Source organism: Alosa sapidissima, chromosome 9 (assembly GCF_018492685.1).
Source record: "Alosa sapidissima isolate fAloSap1 chromosome 9, fAloSap1.pri, whole genome shotgun sequence".
In the NCBI taxonomy this organism is placed as follows: Eukaryota; Metazoa; Chordata; class Actinopteri; order Clupeiformes; family Clupeidae; genus Alosa; species Alosa sapidissima.
The window spans coordinates 7807138-7821418 of NC_055965.1; the positions used below are offsets into that span (position 1 = coordinate 7807138).

Below are 14281 nucleotides of genomic sequence, written 5' to 3' on the forward strand. Positions count from 1 at the left end.
AGCGAGAGAGAAGGAGAGAGAAAGAGAGAGAGAAGGAGAGAGAAACACACAGAGAGATGAGAGAGAAGAGAAGACACCAGAGGGACAAATGACTGACCTGCCCCCTTGGAACTCTGTAAGTACTTTCATGGAAATTGTCACTTGTGTGGAGTTCTAATAAATACACATGACTTAAGAACAACCTCTCAAGATAGAAGAAAATTACAATTCATGGATAAATTGGATTATTGGACAATTACCTTATTGTGCAACACATAATACAAAAAATAAATGACAATGACATAATGGAATATTATAACAGACTAACTGAGTAGGCATGTTATTGTCATAGTTATATCTAATGACCATAACTGTAGAGCTATGCATCACATCCTGCATGCGCTGAATATAATATTGGATGGCTGAGCCAATTTATTCAGTCAGTGCAGAGCTGATCATGATTTAAATATCAGGTCATAAAATGTTTTCCTGCTTAATGAGGACAAAGTGACTGTTAAGCACATGCTGCTGATAATCTGCTAAACAAATGGGATAATCCATCACTCTAATCTGGATTAAATATGTTAAAGCAATTAATATGCCATCCCTTGGCTATACAGAGCCCCAGTGCTTAGGAAGTGTTACAGTAGTACTCAATGGATCTTATCTGCTGTGATGAAAACAAAGCATGTAGAAACATGTAGACACAGTACACATATAAAAGTGTGGTGGCGTTTTATGAAATTTCTATCAGAGCAACATAGTTGGCATTTGTGTCCCAGCCGTTCAGTCGCTTTATTACAGCAGCGATGAGCTGAAGAGCTTCTTAAAAGATAACTACACAACATTTTTAATACATACAATCTCACTCATACTTTATCTCACTTTGCAATAGCATACAATGCACAAAATGATCAGTTACTATGATCTGTTATGAAACTATAACTATATATTTATAGCCACTGAATTGCACAGCAGTCTTTTGTTCAGAAGGCCTTGCGCTGTAACTGCACCAGACCAGCTGACCAGGCGTCCCAGTGCTCCTTAAATAATATACCTACGACCTCAGACTCTGGTCAGACCTCTGTTCAGCTCAAACGATAAAGACCGTATTTATAAACACAAACAAAAAGGGGAAACTGGCTGGAACTTAACTTCTTTTTCATGAGAGAGAAAAAGGGGAAGGAGCTGGCTTGCTAAAGCCGATCATGAATCACTCAGGGCAAGCAGGCGGGCAGGCAGGGAGGGTGAATTCCTGTGCCGTCGCTTACCTCATTTCTATTTGGTGGCAAAGAAAAGTCTTCCATGTGGACATTTTTCTTTTGTTGTGGTGGATTTGTAGCTTCGGGATCTTTTTTTTTTAAGTTTTCAGGTTAAGACCTGAATGTTTATGAAGAAATGGTCCCTATGTGTGTTCAGATTTGTTCAGAACAGCGTATTGTTTTTTTTTCCTCAAAAGGTCATCTCATACCTCTAGACTGTTATACACAGCCTTTTCTATTTCATTTTCAGACTGTAACTATTTTAAAAGCAAATTTGCTCTTTTTTTGTGACAACAGATGTGGATTGACCCTCTGCAATCCATGTGATCAACACACACCCACGAAACACAAAGAACTGGGAAAGTCACTCCTCGTCCTTAGCCAGAGTTCACTGACTGCTCCATCGCTAATTTATCCAGTGTGCTCCTCGTGGGAGCTCCAACACTTGGTAACACAGGAGTCAACACACACACACACAAACACACACAAACACACACACACACACACACACACACAGACACACACACACACACACACACACACACACACACACACACGCATGTTAGTGACTCCCTCCTGCTCTCTGTGATTCTCCTCCCCAGAGGTCTTTGGCTCGGGGCGAGCAGGTGTCAGCGCACAGCGCACCGCACGCGCCTGCTCCTGATTGGTCCGATTAATGTGCGCTCAGACGCTCTCCCGCCACCACCACCATTTTGGATGTGACCATGTGGGCTGAGGCCGGCGGTGCGGGCGGAGCGACTCGGCCCATGTGACCTCCCCCTCCTGCCCCCTCACAGCTGGGAGGGAAAGTGTCTTGGACACCAACAGACAGAGCAATTTACACCCAACGCTCAGACAGAAGGAGTGTGTGTTGACCCCAGACTTGGGTTCGCCAGGGGAGCTAATCAGCCCATCAGGAGTCGCAACACACACACAGACACACAGGAGGCCGAAGGTCTGCGTCTAAGCGAGTGTGAGTGACCAGAAGTGGGCCGCCATCGAGAGGGAGCGGGAGAGGGCCGGCACTGGCCACCCGGAGGAGTTCCACCATGATGGAGAAGCTGGAGCTCGGTGTTGCGTCGGTGTCGGTGTCGGTGTCCGGCGCCCGCTCCCCGAGCCCCCAGGTCTGCTCCGTGCTGCTGTCGCCCCTCTCGCCCCCTCCGGCACCACGCAGCGTCCAGCGACTGCCCAGCGAGCCCAGCAGCAACGGCGGAGACGGCGGGAGTCCGCCGACGGCTAATGGCGGAGGGAGCCGGGGAGACGCGCAAGATGGCCGCGCAGGCGCCCAGTCGTCCACACCTGAGCCCGTTGCCGTGGCGATGGACGAGAGGGAGAAGAAAGAGGAGGAGGAGGAGAAGAAGGTGGTGGAGGAGCTGGACAGGAAGGAGGGAGATATGGACACTCAGCCTGACGCCTCAGAGCCGACGACGACAACGCCACCTTCTCATCCTCATCATCCTCCCCCTCTTCCTCCACCTCCTCCCCCACCCAGCCTTGTGCCTTTCACAGCCGAGCCGAAGGTGACTGTAACCTCCCCCCACAGTCGCACAATGACCCCCACTTCCACCCACACCCCCACCTCCTCCACCTCCTCCTCACCCTCGTCGTCCACCCCATCCCTGGCACCAGCCTCTTTCTCCCTCCCGCCCAACATCCCGGTCATCAGCCTGGGCCACAGCAAGCCTCCGCTGCCCCCTCTCCGCCTGCCCCCCCCGCAGCTGACCACCCTCCACCCCATCCCCAACCTCCCTCACGGGCCCCTGGACGGTCGCCTCACCCAGCTCACCGCCCTGCCTGGATCCAACGCTGCTGCCGGGTCCGCCACCGGCATGCTCCCCTCTGGACCCATGCTGCCCGGGGGGTACCACCTCCTCAACAGGTGAGACACACCTCCGCACAGAGGTCAGAGGTCAGCCGCCACTCGTACCACTCTGGGCTCTCATAGCTCATTCCCAAAACGCACCCCTGGGTGAACCCAAACCAACCTGTTAGCTCATTTGAACTTGCTCCGCAGGTCCGTCTGGAAAGGATCCCATTGACATGTAATGCCAAATGAAATTAAATTGGTGCATTTAACTTATGCCAAATTGTTTCGGAAGTGCAGCAAAGACATCTTTCTTGTAAACAAAGGTTTAAACTGCAGTTCTTTAAACAATTTTCAAAGAAAATACACATTCCTTTTAGTGGGGTTTTGGTTATTCAGAAACTAACGTCAATGGGATCTTTTCCAGACTGACCTGCAGAGCAAATTGAAACGCACTACCAGGTTCATCTGGGCTCACCCAGGCTAGGGCTCTCTAGAGTTGAAATGGTTGAAATGGATTTGTGATAGGAGTTGATGGCGGGGTTGCATCCATTCTAGAGCCAGTTCCATGTGTGTGATATAAGTGCCTGGTGAGACAGAAAGTTAACGATCTAAAATGAGCTTTCTTTCAGAAAGTCTTGACAGAGCACTGCAAGTGGGCCTAATCATACACACTGAGTTAGAATGTCTGGGCGCACAATTTGTGTACTTTATGGTGTGGAAATGAACGAAGTGCCCAGATGAGTGAGAGTGAAGCTGTGCACAGCTCAGTGTAATGTCTTGATGAATGGCGGTGCACCAGGGATCCTGCTGTCTAAATCCATCTGTACACTTCATTACTCTCGTAGAGCTGCTAATGTCGAGCCATAATTCAATACACACACACAAATGGCTACCCATCCTCACAGCTAGACGCAGGCATCTCATTTAATGAGACAAAGCAAGATGGCTGCCTATTGTCTAACGCACAGAAGTTTGTCCTGTGCTGTCGTGTGAGTTAGTTAAGTGAAGAGAAGGCTGAGTCACATTAGGCCCCAAGCCGCCGCCACAGCACCTAGAATTAAGAACCACACCAGCACCAGCTCCAACCACGTCAAACATCTGGCCTCAGGGGAACATCTGGCTAGACTGGTTTTCCTGAATTTCCCCTTGGGGATCAATAAAGTATCTATCTATCTATCTATCTATCTATCTATCTATCTATCTATCTATCTATCTATCTAGACAGAGCACACTCACATAGATAACTTTCTACACACTATAAGCATTACTACACCACACACTGAGCATAAACTCACATACTTTAAGCAATGTGGCACGAGTGAGAGTGGCGTTGGTTGCAGATATTGTCCAGGACAATTGCAGGATGATTGGGAAGCAATATGGAATGAGTGCTGCAGGTAATCACAGCCGTGGTGATATCTGCTGCCAACGCCACGATCACGAGTGCCATACAACAGTTCTACGACTAACCAATCGAGTTTAAAGACACCAAACTGTGTACATCGTAAAAGGGAGCATGTCTACCCTTGCCATCTAACATGTGAAAATCCACCTACGCAAGTGTATATTGGTGCTTGTTGTTGGGGGTGGGCCTGATGCCTCCACTGATGCATGTCCCCAGACCTGAAACCGCTATATGCCCAGAGACCAGAGCAGAGACCACAGGCCCACTCTCACTAATGACCACACCGCTGGCTTAGAAACCACCTGCTTAAGGGAACTGTGTCGCATGACCCCACCGATTGCACAAGAGTGCTTCCTACTAACCCCACCCCCACCCCCACCCCCACCCACCACCACCACCACCACCCCCACCCACCACCACCACCACCACCACCAGCTCCACTTCTGCTCACTAGCAAACACAGACAGTTACTTCGCCCTTGAGAGGCATGCAGCTTGTGTTCCCTCGCTGTTTGTCTGCATGTCTGTCTGCATGTCTGCATGTCTGTCTGTCTTCCTGGTCTGTGGCTGGCGGGTGGATCTATTTGGGTCGTGCCTGGTCTGCGGCAGGCCGCGGGTGCTAATGACGGCAGGCTTCCTCGCGGCACGCCCGCTCAATCAGGCCTTCCGGAAATCATCAAAATCCCGGATAATTGGGCTTTATGGATTCCTCTTCTCTCAATCAGCCGAGCGGATTGAGTCGCTTGCGCCTTGTTACGGGAGCAATTACGCCGCCCGATAGGGGTCTTCAAAACAACAGATCGCTGCGCGAGCGGTATCGCTTTCTATTTCTGCAGGTCTGCTATAGTGGGAGAAAGGAAGGGGGTTGATTTGATTCTTCACAGTTGATTGTCTGCTGTGCTGTGCTGTAACAGACCGATTGTCTGGTGCCATATAGACCGACTCCATATAGAACCTCTCTCTCTCTCTCCCTCCCTCCCTCCCTCTCTCTCTCTCTCTCTCTCTCTCCCTCTCTCTCCCTCTCTCTCTCTCCCTCCCTCCCTCTCTCTCTCCCTCTCTCTCTCTCCCTCTCTCTCCCTCTCTTCCTTCTTGTCTTAGTTCCTTCCTGGGTCCACCTGGCGGTTTTGGGATCTTTGGTAATAACCGCATCAAGAGGAGACCATCATCCCATTTTGAAATGGAGCTCCCTGATGGTATGTAAAGTCTAAGACTGTGTAAGTGGGAGCATGATAAGGAGTGTGTGTGTGTGTGTGTGTGTGTGTGCATACAGTATGCACAGTATATGCACATAGATTACAGTATCTCAAGTGTGTTCCTGCAGTTGCATGTGTCTATATTTCATGTGTGTGTGTGTCTGTGTGTGTGCGTGTGTGTGCACGCGCGTGTGTGCGTGTGCGTGTGTGTGTGTGTGCGTGTGCGTGTGTGTGTGCGTGTGTGTTGTGTACCTGTAGCGGGGCCTCCCCAGAAGCTGGCCCGGCGGGTGTTCACCAACAGCCGTGAGCGCTGGCGGCAGCAGAACGTGAACGGCGCCTTCTCGGAGCTGCGCAAGCTCATCCCCACGCACCCACCCGACAAGAAGCTGAGCAAGAACGAGATCCTGCGCCTGGCCATGAAGTACATCAACTTCCTGGTCAAGCTGCTCAACGACCAGGCCACTGACCGCTCCACCCAGCCACACGACGACGGCGTGCAGGACGAGGAAGAGGAGGAGGAGGAGGTTGAAGGGGAGGGCGATGAGGAGGAAGGGGAGGATGAGGACGTCAAGAGCGTCCAGCGCGGACTGAAGCACAGCCGCGCGCCCACGCTCTCGTCCTCCCTGCCCTCGCACGCCCCCATCCCCCTGGTCCCCGCGCGGGCCGCTCTGACCGTCGCGCTGTGCGACAGGGACGCGGACGCCGTGATGGCGTCACTGGGCGTGTCACCAGGCTCCAGTTGCTACGGCGACACGGACAGCGAGGAGAGCCTGGGGCCCAGGAGCGCCGAGCTCAAGGGCGGGGGCATGATGGAGAAGGTGAAGGAGCAGATCCGGACGGTGGCCATCCCCAGCCACCAGCGGTGACCCCCGCCGGCCGCCCCCTGCATCCACAGACTGGCCCGGAGGGACGCAAACTGACAAGTGGCCACGTGCGGGCATAATGGACACGGTCACTGTTGTTGTGGATATTTGTGTGTGCTCAAGAGTGAGACGTTTGAAATCGTAGTTGATATGTAAGTGTAGTGGTTGTTCAGTTTACAGTCTTGCAGCTCAGTTGTTTTGTTTCTTGATTCATGGCAGCCTTAATGACCATAATGTTTGTTTCTTTCTGTCCCGCGTAATGCAGGGAACACAGAAGCATTGCGAATCTCAAAAAAAAAAAATCCCATCTCAGTAAAAATCATGTCCCTTCGCGGGCTCCGTAGCAATGAACCATATGTGAATTTATAGTGAGTCTTTTATTTTTTACGTTTTGTATCAAATTTGTATCATAAATATTTCTGTCATAAATGACTCCATCGTAATGGTGTAATGGCAAACACATATTTTGATGCAGTGTGGTATAGACATTGAGATAAATTATCCCTTTATTTCTGTGCATTCTATGGATCTTAATTCTTTGTGAGAGGTCTTTTTTACATATACACACATACGCAGTAGATTTAGAGACACCAAGATACATTGAACGCACAGGAATGTTTTCTAGTTATGACCTCAAAGGTATATCATTGTTCCAAAGCAACGGAAGCATTCAAAAACAAAAGCTGTCATAATACACTGTTCCAGTGCAGGTTTGTACATATTTTGAATTGGTCTCTAGTTAACTCTATAAGCTCTGGAATAGAAATGAATAGCATTGTGTGGCCCATATCTCATATCTCTCTGTCATGTTGACCAAGCAGCTTTTACTTGACGAAAGGGACATTTCTCAGAAGGTAGTCAAGGGGCAAGGTAGCATTTCTCTGTCTAAGCTTACGATGGCAAAAGATCAATTTCATCACATATATTGACTTGAGCTGTGACTGGAAAAAAGGAAGAAAAACATGAGCATGCTAATGTGTCAGAGTGATCATTCAGACACGCACTGTCACGTTTGAGGTTCTCTCATTTTTACTTTTCATGCAAGCAATTGGGGAAAAAGTAACATCTCCACAGTGGGAGGATGTTGTGACATTCAGCATTGTAGAAATTGTGGAAATAAATTATCACTGAGCAACACTGTTCCCCATTTTGATGTCCTTGATGTCATGACAAACCCAGTAGTGTTTTTGCACTTCTCAAGCTGATTGGCATGCGTAATCTATCCTTTTAATAGAGGTATGTAGTAATAGATTCTGACTTACAGTATGTATGGCTGACGTGAACCCCAACACAAGGGCCAGTAACTCAATTCCAATGTGATACTTCACTGCCAAAGTACTCGGTAAACGTGTAATATTTCTGCACTCTAAATACAGTATATACACTCAAGAAACGTCTTAATATTCCATTAAAAATCAAAAAGATTCTTATTCCAACTGAAACCAAGTGGTCATTAAGTGAAGGTTGTCTAAAGTTAGCATTATGTCCCTTTTAGAGCTCGGTCTATGAGTTGTGTGTTGATAACCTATAGCCAAAAGGGGCCTGCTATTTTTGGTTGTTTTATTTCAGGCCTTCTCTGCAGCTCTGGGCAGGGCTCCTTTGTTGAGGCCATTATTCAATTCAGGCTGATGGTTCAGGACAGCTGAGAGCCCAAGGGGGATGTCCAGCACTGGACAGGGTGTCCACACCCACAGCATGACACGACACCATAGCCCAGATTGCGTGAATGCGCCATCACCCTCATTTCCTCGTGTGCATTGTTTTACATCTAACTTTACTCGGGGAATTCCCCCGTCACGTCGAGCGCCTCTCAGATGCAGTCTGCCCGGTGACTTGTAAAGCGAGACGCACACAAAGGACCAAAGGCGCTTCGGTGGCGTTAGTTAAACATATAAACTCCCAAGCCAAGGTCTCCACGGCGGTGGGCAACAGTTGGAAAATGGAGAAGAATTTCAAAGAAAAACAAGAACATTGTTGCTGTGAAAAATTAGCGTCCTGTGTAGGGCCGGACATTGTTGATCCATGACAGTGGCGTGAGAACCGGTGCGGGTGGAAAACAGAAAAAAAATAAAAAAATGACTGCCGCACCACTTTCATGGCTATTTGGGAGAAAGAGGAGAACGCTTTTCCCCTTTGCACCCTGTGCAGCTGTGTGTACGCAAAGTGCCCGGGGGTCAAGTGGAAGGTCGGGTATCTGGGGAGTGAGGTTAGGGCGAGGCTGGGAAGAGGAGATGGGGGGGGGGGGCAGTTGGGTGGTTGCTGTTGGGGGTCGGGTGGAGGTGGTTGGGGGTAACAGAGGGTGGTGTTGCTGGGTGTGTGTGTGTGTGGGGGGGGGGGGGGGGGGTGGAGGGTGTTGTTGCGGTGTGGGAAGAGCAAACGGGCCATCGGTGGGTTTGCTTGGCTGTCCCGCTACACTGTATCAGGTGGTCAGGAAATGGCTACAGTTAGTGCTGTCTCATCGGCGGCCAACGAGCTTCCTGAGGGGAATCTGTGGTGGTAACCGCCGCGTGAAAAGAGGGAGGAAAGAAACAACCGAAATGGGGAAAAAAAGGCGAGAGAAAGTTGTGAAAACAGCAAAGTGGTGAAGCCAAAGCAGGGATGTGGGTGTTTGTGTGTGTAGGTTGGGGTTAAGGTTCTTTCAGGCCTCCCCCCCCACCACACACACACACACACACACACACACATACACACTGGCTGCTTGCTTAAGCCTGTCCACCCCCAGAAACCCTGTGCTTGGAACACAACAGGAAGAGAGGCTTGCATAACTGGGCCTGACGCTGCCACTCACTGCACTTTGGGCACCAGGGCCTTGATTTGTTCACTCACGCTCCACATGGGTGTGCATGATGTCAGTGGAACACTGCAGATCACTCTAGATCACTTCAACAAAATGATACATCATCAGTTAGTCGATCCTTTACATATGTGTAAAAGCAGCGCTACAGACAACTTTATCACTTTATCTCATTTAGGTGGTTAACTGTAACAGCCTTGATGCAAAAAAAAAATAGTGTGATGCATTTTGGACATGCATTTGCATGCCCCTTCTGCAGGTGCTTTCTGAAGGTGTCTGTGCACAGCCATTTTATGTGGTCACTAAAAACAGCTCTGTTCCTCACCGGTCATGTGTACAGTAGAACTAGGCCTAGGGCCACAGGATCTAACCCTACAAAACACTCGCGCTGTTTTTCTTTTTTCTCTGTGTGATAGAGGAGGCCCAGGGGGTTGGGAGGGTGGGCGTGTGAGTCAGAGATAATGCCAGTTGGCACATCTCCCCTCGACCCCCCCACCCCTCCCCCCCCTGCCCTCGTGCCCCTGGGGCCCTGCAGACGGGTGAGTTGGCACCACACCCAGGCTGGCTGGCACCACTGCTGGCCACCTGCTAGTGTCGTCACACGGTAGTCGCCCCCCTCCCCTCTACCCAAGTGCCCCCAACCCCCTTACACACACCCCCCATTCCCCCCGCCCCACCCCCCTGCACAGGGTTACACCATCGGTGTCGACACAGAGTACTTCCTCTGAGGCGGGTCACATGTTGCGGCGGCGGGCTGTGTCACTGACCCTGGGTCACTCACTCACTCTTAAAGTTAAACAAACACAAAACAAAAGGACAAAAGACAAAACACACTCTTCTCCCGAATACCCATAACATGTATGCACTCTTCCAGACGGTCACACAGCAAAGAATGTAGATAGATATGCACATACATGCACAGACAAAATAACATACATAGACACATATAGATACATACATACACAGAGAAACTGTCTTACTAAGCCTGCTCACATCAGGTGTGATGAGGCATTTCACAGTTGATAAGCTTCATGACCCATGATTGTGTTGCTGATTACACTACATGTCTCGCAAGTGTGGCAATACCTCTTAATGAACTTGAATGCCACCTTGTGGCAAAGACAGCAATGTTTTAGATTTAATCTCTTTAGCAGTATAGCATTTCAGAAACAACCATCAACTTGTTTAACATTGTCACATGCTTTTCAATAAAATTTCACATGTTTTTTAAGGAAGAACCATAATACAAGTTTTTTTTTTTATTCTGTAACCAGAGTTACTGATAATACAACACAGACGTGACTGACTCTTCAACACCTAGTTGTTCTGATATTAAAGCAAATGTACTTTTCACTTTTACTTGAAGTTGTGAGAGAATTATCAGGTACCTTCCTATATAAACTGTAAGGTGCTTCTAAGAAAATGTATAGTATATCTATGCATATACACTTTTAAATCAACCTAAAATCTTTTAGATAGAGTGGAAATGACAGGTTGCAATGGAACAATACAGTCAGTCAATCCCAATGACTATACACATATATACAGTCATTGGTCAATCCACATGAGCCTCAAGAGCGCTCACGACTTTCTTCTCATCGACTTTCTGTCCGTCACTCTCTGTCCGTTTGCTGCTGAGCTTCCGTCTGGCCACCTCGGCGAGCGCGACCCCTCCCGTGACCCCCACCGCCCCTCCGATGAGCCCCCCGAGGAAGACCCCCAGCCCTCCTCCCAGCAAGGCCCCGCCGGCCAGCACCTTCGGCACCTTCCTCGCGCCGGCCACCACCCCGGCCGCCACCTTCTCCCCGACGGAGCGCAGGAACGAGCTGGACTGGGCAGGCGGGAGGGAGAGCACGGGGACCGAGTCCAGCTGGATGCTCTTCTCCGCCTCGTCCCTTGTTCTCTCCACCTCCGCGGCCTTGTCCTCCTCTTCCTCCTGCAGGGTGACCAGGTGCTCCCTGCTCCTCTCCCTCCTGGCCTGCAGGAGTTCCGCCTGGCGGTCCCGGACCCGGCTGTCCGCCTCCTGGTAGAGCGGGCAGCTGTAGTGACCATCTCCGCTCTCCCTCACCGTCTGCTCCACCTTCTCCAGCAGCTCCTCCACACTCCTCCTCTCCACCTCCTCTCCTCCTCCTCCTCCTCCTCCTCCACCCTCACTCCCTGGCCTCTCCAGGATGTGGTAGCGGTCACCGCACTTTTCCACCAGCTTCAGGAGGTCCGGTCGCTTGGAGGCGATGTACTCCTCCACCCCGGCCACCCCGCCTGACCACTCCTTCAGGCGGTCGGCGTGGGTGAAGAGGACCAGCGTGTGGCCCCGGACGGCCCCGGCGCCGAACACGCCCTCCAGGGCTCCCAGGGCCTGCAGCTGGCCGGCGTCCGAGGGCCGGTGCAGCGGCACGCAGAAGAGGAAGGCGTGGGGCCCCGGGGTGGACAGGGCCACGCAGGACGAGAGCTGGGAGCGGACCTCATCCGGGGTGCGCTCGGAGCGGAACCAGTCAGGGGTGTCCACCACCGCCACCTGGGGGAGGGGAGGAAAGAGAGAGAGAGAGAGAGGAGGTGAGGAGAGAGAAACGGAGGAAGAGGAGGAGAAGGAAGGAAGGAGAAGAGATAAGTGAGGTGAATTGAGAGGGTGTGTGAGAGGTTAAGAGAGATAGTGAGGAGGAAGAAGGGTATAAAGAATACAGGAAATGGAGGTGAGGAAAGGGAGAGAGAGAGAGAGAGAGAGAGAGGGGGGGGGGGGAGAGAGAGAGGGAAAGAGAGGGAGAAAGAGAGGGAGAGGGAGGGAGAGAGAGGGAGAGAGAGGGAAAGAGGGAGAGGGAAAGAGGGAGAGGGAGAGAGAGAGGGGGGGAGAGAGAGGGAAAGAGAGGGAGAGAGAGAGGGAAAGAGAGGAAGAGAGAGAAAGAAAGAGGGAGAGAGAGAGAGAGGAGAGGGAGGGAGAGAGAGGGGGAGAGAGAGAGGGAAAGAGAGGGAGAAAGAGAGGGAGAGGGAGGGAGAGAGAGGGAGAGAGAGGGAAAGAGGGAGAGGGAAAGAGGGAGGGAGAGAGGGAGAGAGAGAGGGAAAGAGAGGGAGAAAGAGAGGGAGAGAGAGGGAGAGGGAGAGAGAGGGGGGGGCAGGGAATAAAAGGAAGAGGAAGAAATAGATGAGTGTAGGAGTGAGAGGAAGTGGAGAGGAGAAAATAACACAAGGCGCTCTAAGCTACTTCAGACAGAAGTTAAGAAAGAATCCGTCTGAACAAAACCTCTACAAACATCTACATTTGCAGCAGCTCTGGTAGAGATGATGGGAGACGTTTTCAGGCTTGTTCAGCAAGGTTGGCTTGGCTACTCACCCGCTTGTTGCCCAGGATGACCCGGCCCTTCTCACACGTCTGGGTGACCCCTGTGTCCGCCCGCGACTCAAACTCCTTCCGGCCCAGGATGGCGTTCCCCGCAGCGCTCTTCCCCGACCCGGAACCGCCCAGCAGAACCAGCCTCAGCTCCGGAACCGCAGGAGAGAGATCATCTCCAGTCGTAACCCGATGGTAGACTGAGAGAACGATGACATCATACGTTAGAATCCAGCTGGAATCATTCCATATCATTAAATGGGAGGAGTCATAGATTACTGGGCTGTTTGGTCACGCTGGTGCGACTTACTGCTTTTGAGGGTTTTCTTATCGCTTGTCTTGTCTGAGAACTGGCTGAGAATGGCTCCCTCTAGAGGAAAAGAAGGAGAATGGCGTTTGAGTGTGACCATGAAATGAGCTGCGTACAGTGAGTTCACACTAGTTCCCACATCTACAGCTCTTTGAAGTGATATCATCACTTCCACAGAGTTCTGACTGAAGTTCCTGTTGACATGACATGAACAATAGTATATAAATCTTCCATGTCAGTACTTCTATGTCTGAATCCTGTTTTTTATATCTGTGATTTTTTTTGTGTGATCGGTTCTTGTTATATACATATATATGTATACATATATACATATACATATTTTATCTGCAAAATGTCTAAGATCTAGAGAAGTTCATCAGAGGCTATCTGGAACTTATTCTCTAAACCAGTTTAAAAGTTGAGTCAGATTGAGACAATGCATCATGTCATGTGAGGCACATTAAAGCACAAAGACCAGAGCTGAATATCCGTCTCTATCGCAGTGATTTCTGTGAAATAAAGACACACCCAAATCTTTCCATGAATCTCAGGATCGTTTCTGCTTAAACGTTCACCAGTCAGCGAACATTAGCATGAGCAGAACAGTTCCTGTGACTATCATGTAGCGTTCTTTACCTTTTCTACTTGTTATTTTGTTTTATAAAATTATAACTTTATCTCTAAGTGTAAGTGTTCCATGGGTGGGAAAGACATTGTAGCACACTGGAATTGAAATGCGCTGCTCTTTCCTCTTCACATGGAGAATGTTCTGGGACATTTCATTCTCTACCTGCAGTTGGCAAGGAGCTGCCTTTGGTCTTCTGCTGTTTGTCTTCATAAGTACGCTGCTGCTCAAGGGGTTGCTGTTTCTGGGGCGACATCTGGGAGTGGAGGCCATTGGCCCGGTGCGTTGAAGTGGCCCTTTCTTCCTTCTGTGTTTTTTCTCTCTCTATCTTCTCTCTCTCCATCCTTTCTTTTTCTGCTCTCATTCTCTCAGCCTTTTCTCTTTCAAGTCTTTCTTTCTCTATTTCTCTCTTCAGTCTCTCCTGCTCAATTCTTTCTTTTTCTTTCCTCTCTTTCTCCATCTTCTGTCGCTCCAGTCCTTCTCTCTCTGCGCTCTCATTCTTTCTCCTCAGTGCCTCTGTTCTCTCCTTATCTGCTGTTTCTCTCTCTATCTTCTCTCTCTCTATCCTCTCTCTCAGCCTTCTCTCTTTTTCTGCTCTCATTTTCTCAGCCTGTTCTCTTTCAAGTCTTTCTTTCTCTATTCTTTCTTTCTCTTTTTCTCTCTTCAGTCTCTCCTGCTCAAATCTTTCTCTCTCTTGTTCAACTCTTTCTCTTTCTTTCTCC

General features: G+C 50.0%; 2 protein-coding genes across 2 annotated transcripts; one reads left to right on the top strand and one right to left on the bottom strand.

The window, feature by feature from the left end:
- The first annotated feature begins 2290 nt into the window (after positions 1–2290).
- lyl1 (LYL1 basic helix-loop-helix family member) lies at positions 2291–7650 on the top strand. Its single transcript, XM_042103108.1, has 3 exons — positions 2291–3120; positions 5551–5645; positions 5904–7650. Exons 1-3 carry the CDS (start codon positions 2291–2293, stop codon positions 6509–6511), a joined length of 1533 nt encoding a protein of 510 aa, XP_041959042.1. The 3' UTR covers positions 6512–7650.
- A 2491-nt stretch (positions 7651–10141) lies between these two features.
- On the bottom strand, positions 10142–13936 carry LOC121718198 (GTPase IMAP family member 9). The gene is made up of 4 exons (XM_042103115.1): positions 13725–13936; positions 12935–12994; positions 12628–12824; positions 10142–11817 (listed from the first exon to the last, which is right to left on the bottom strand). Exons 1-4 carry the CDS (start codon positions 13921–13923, stop codon positions 10858–10860), a joined length of 1416 nt encoding a protein of 471 aa, XP_041959049.1. The 5' UTR covers positions 13924–13936; the 3' UTR covers positions 10142–10857.
- Between the last annotated feature and the right edge of the window lie 345 nt (positions 13937–14281).

Excerpts from the sequence above, each read along its gene's own strand:
- lyl1 (XM_042103108.1), top strand. The coding sequence starts at position 2,291 with ATGATGGAGAAGCTGGAGCTCGGTGTTGCGTCGGTGTCGGTGTCGGTG. Across the intron at positions 3,121-5,550 it reads GGGTACCACCTCCTCAACAG|TTCCTTCCTGGGTCCACCTG; the intron begins GTGAGACACACC and ends TTCTTGTCTTAG. Across the intron at positions 5,646-5,903 it reads TGAAATGGAGCTCCCTGATG|CGGGGCCTCCCCAGAAGCTG; the intron begins GTATGTAAAGTC and ends GTGTACCTGTAG.
- LOC121718198 (XM_042103115.1), bottom strand. The coding sequence starts at position 13,923 with ATGAGAGCAGAAAAAGAAAGGATGGAGAGAGAGAAGATAGAGAGAGAA. Across the intron at positions 12,995-13,724 it reads CAGCTCCTTGCCAACTGCAG|AGGGAGCCATTCTCAGCCAG; the intron begins GTAGAGAATGAA and ends CTTTTCCTCTAG. Across the intron at positions 11,818-12,627 it reads TCATCCTGGGCAACAAGCGG|GTGGCGGTGGTGGACACCCC; the intron begins GTGAGTAGCCAA and ends CCCCTCCCCCAG.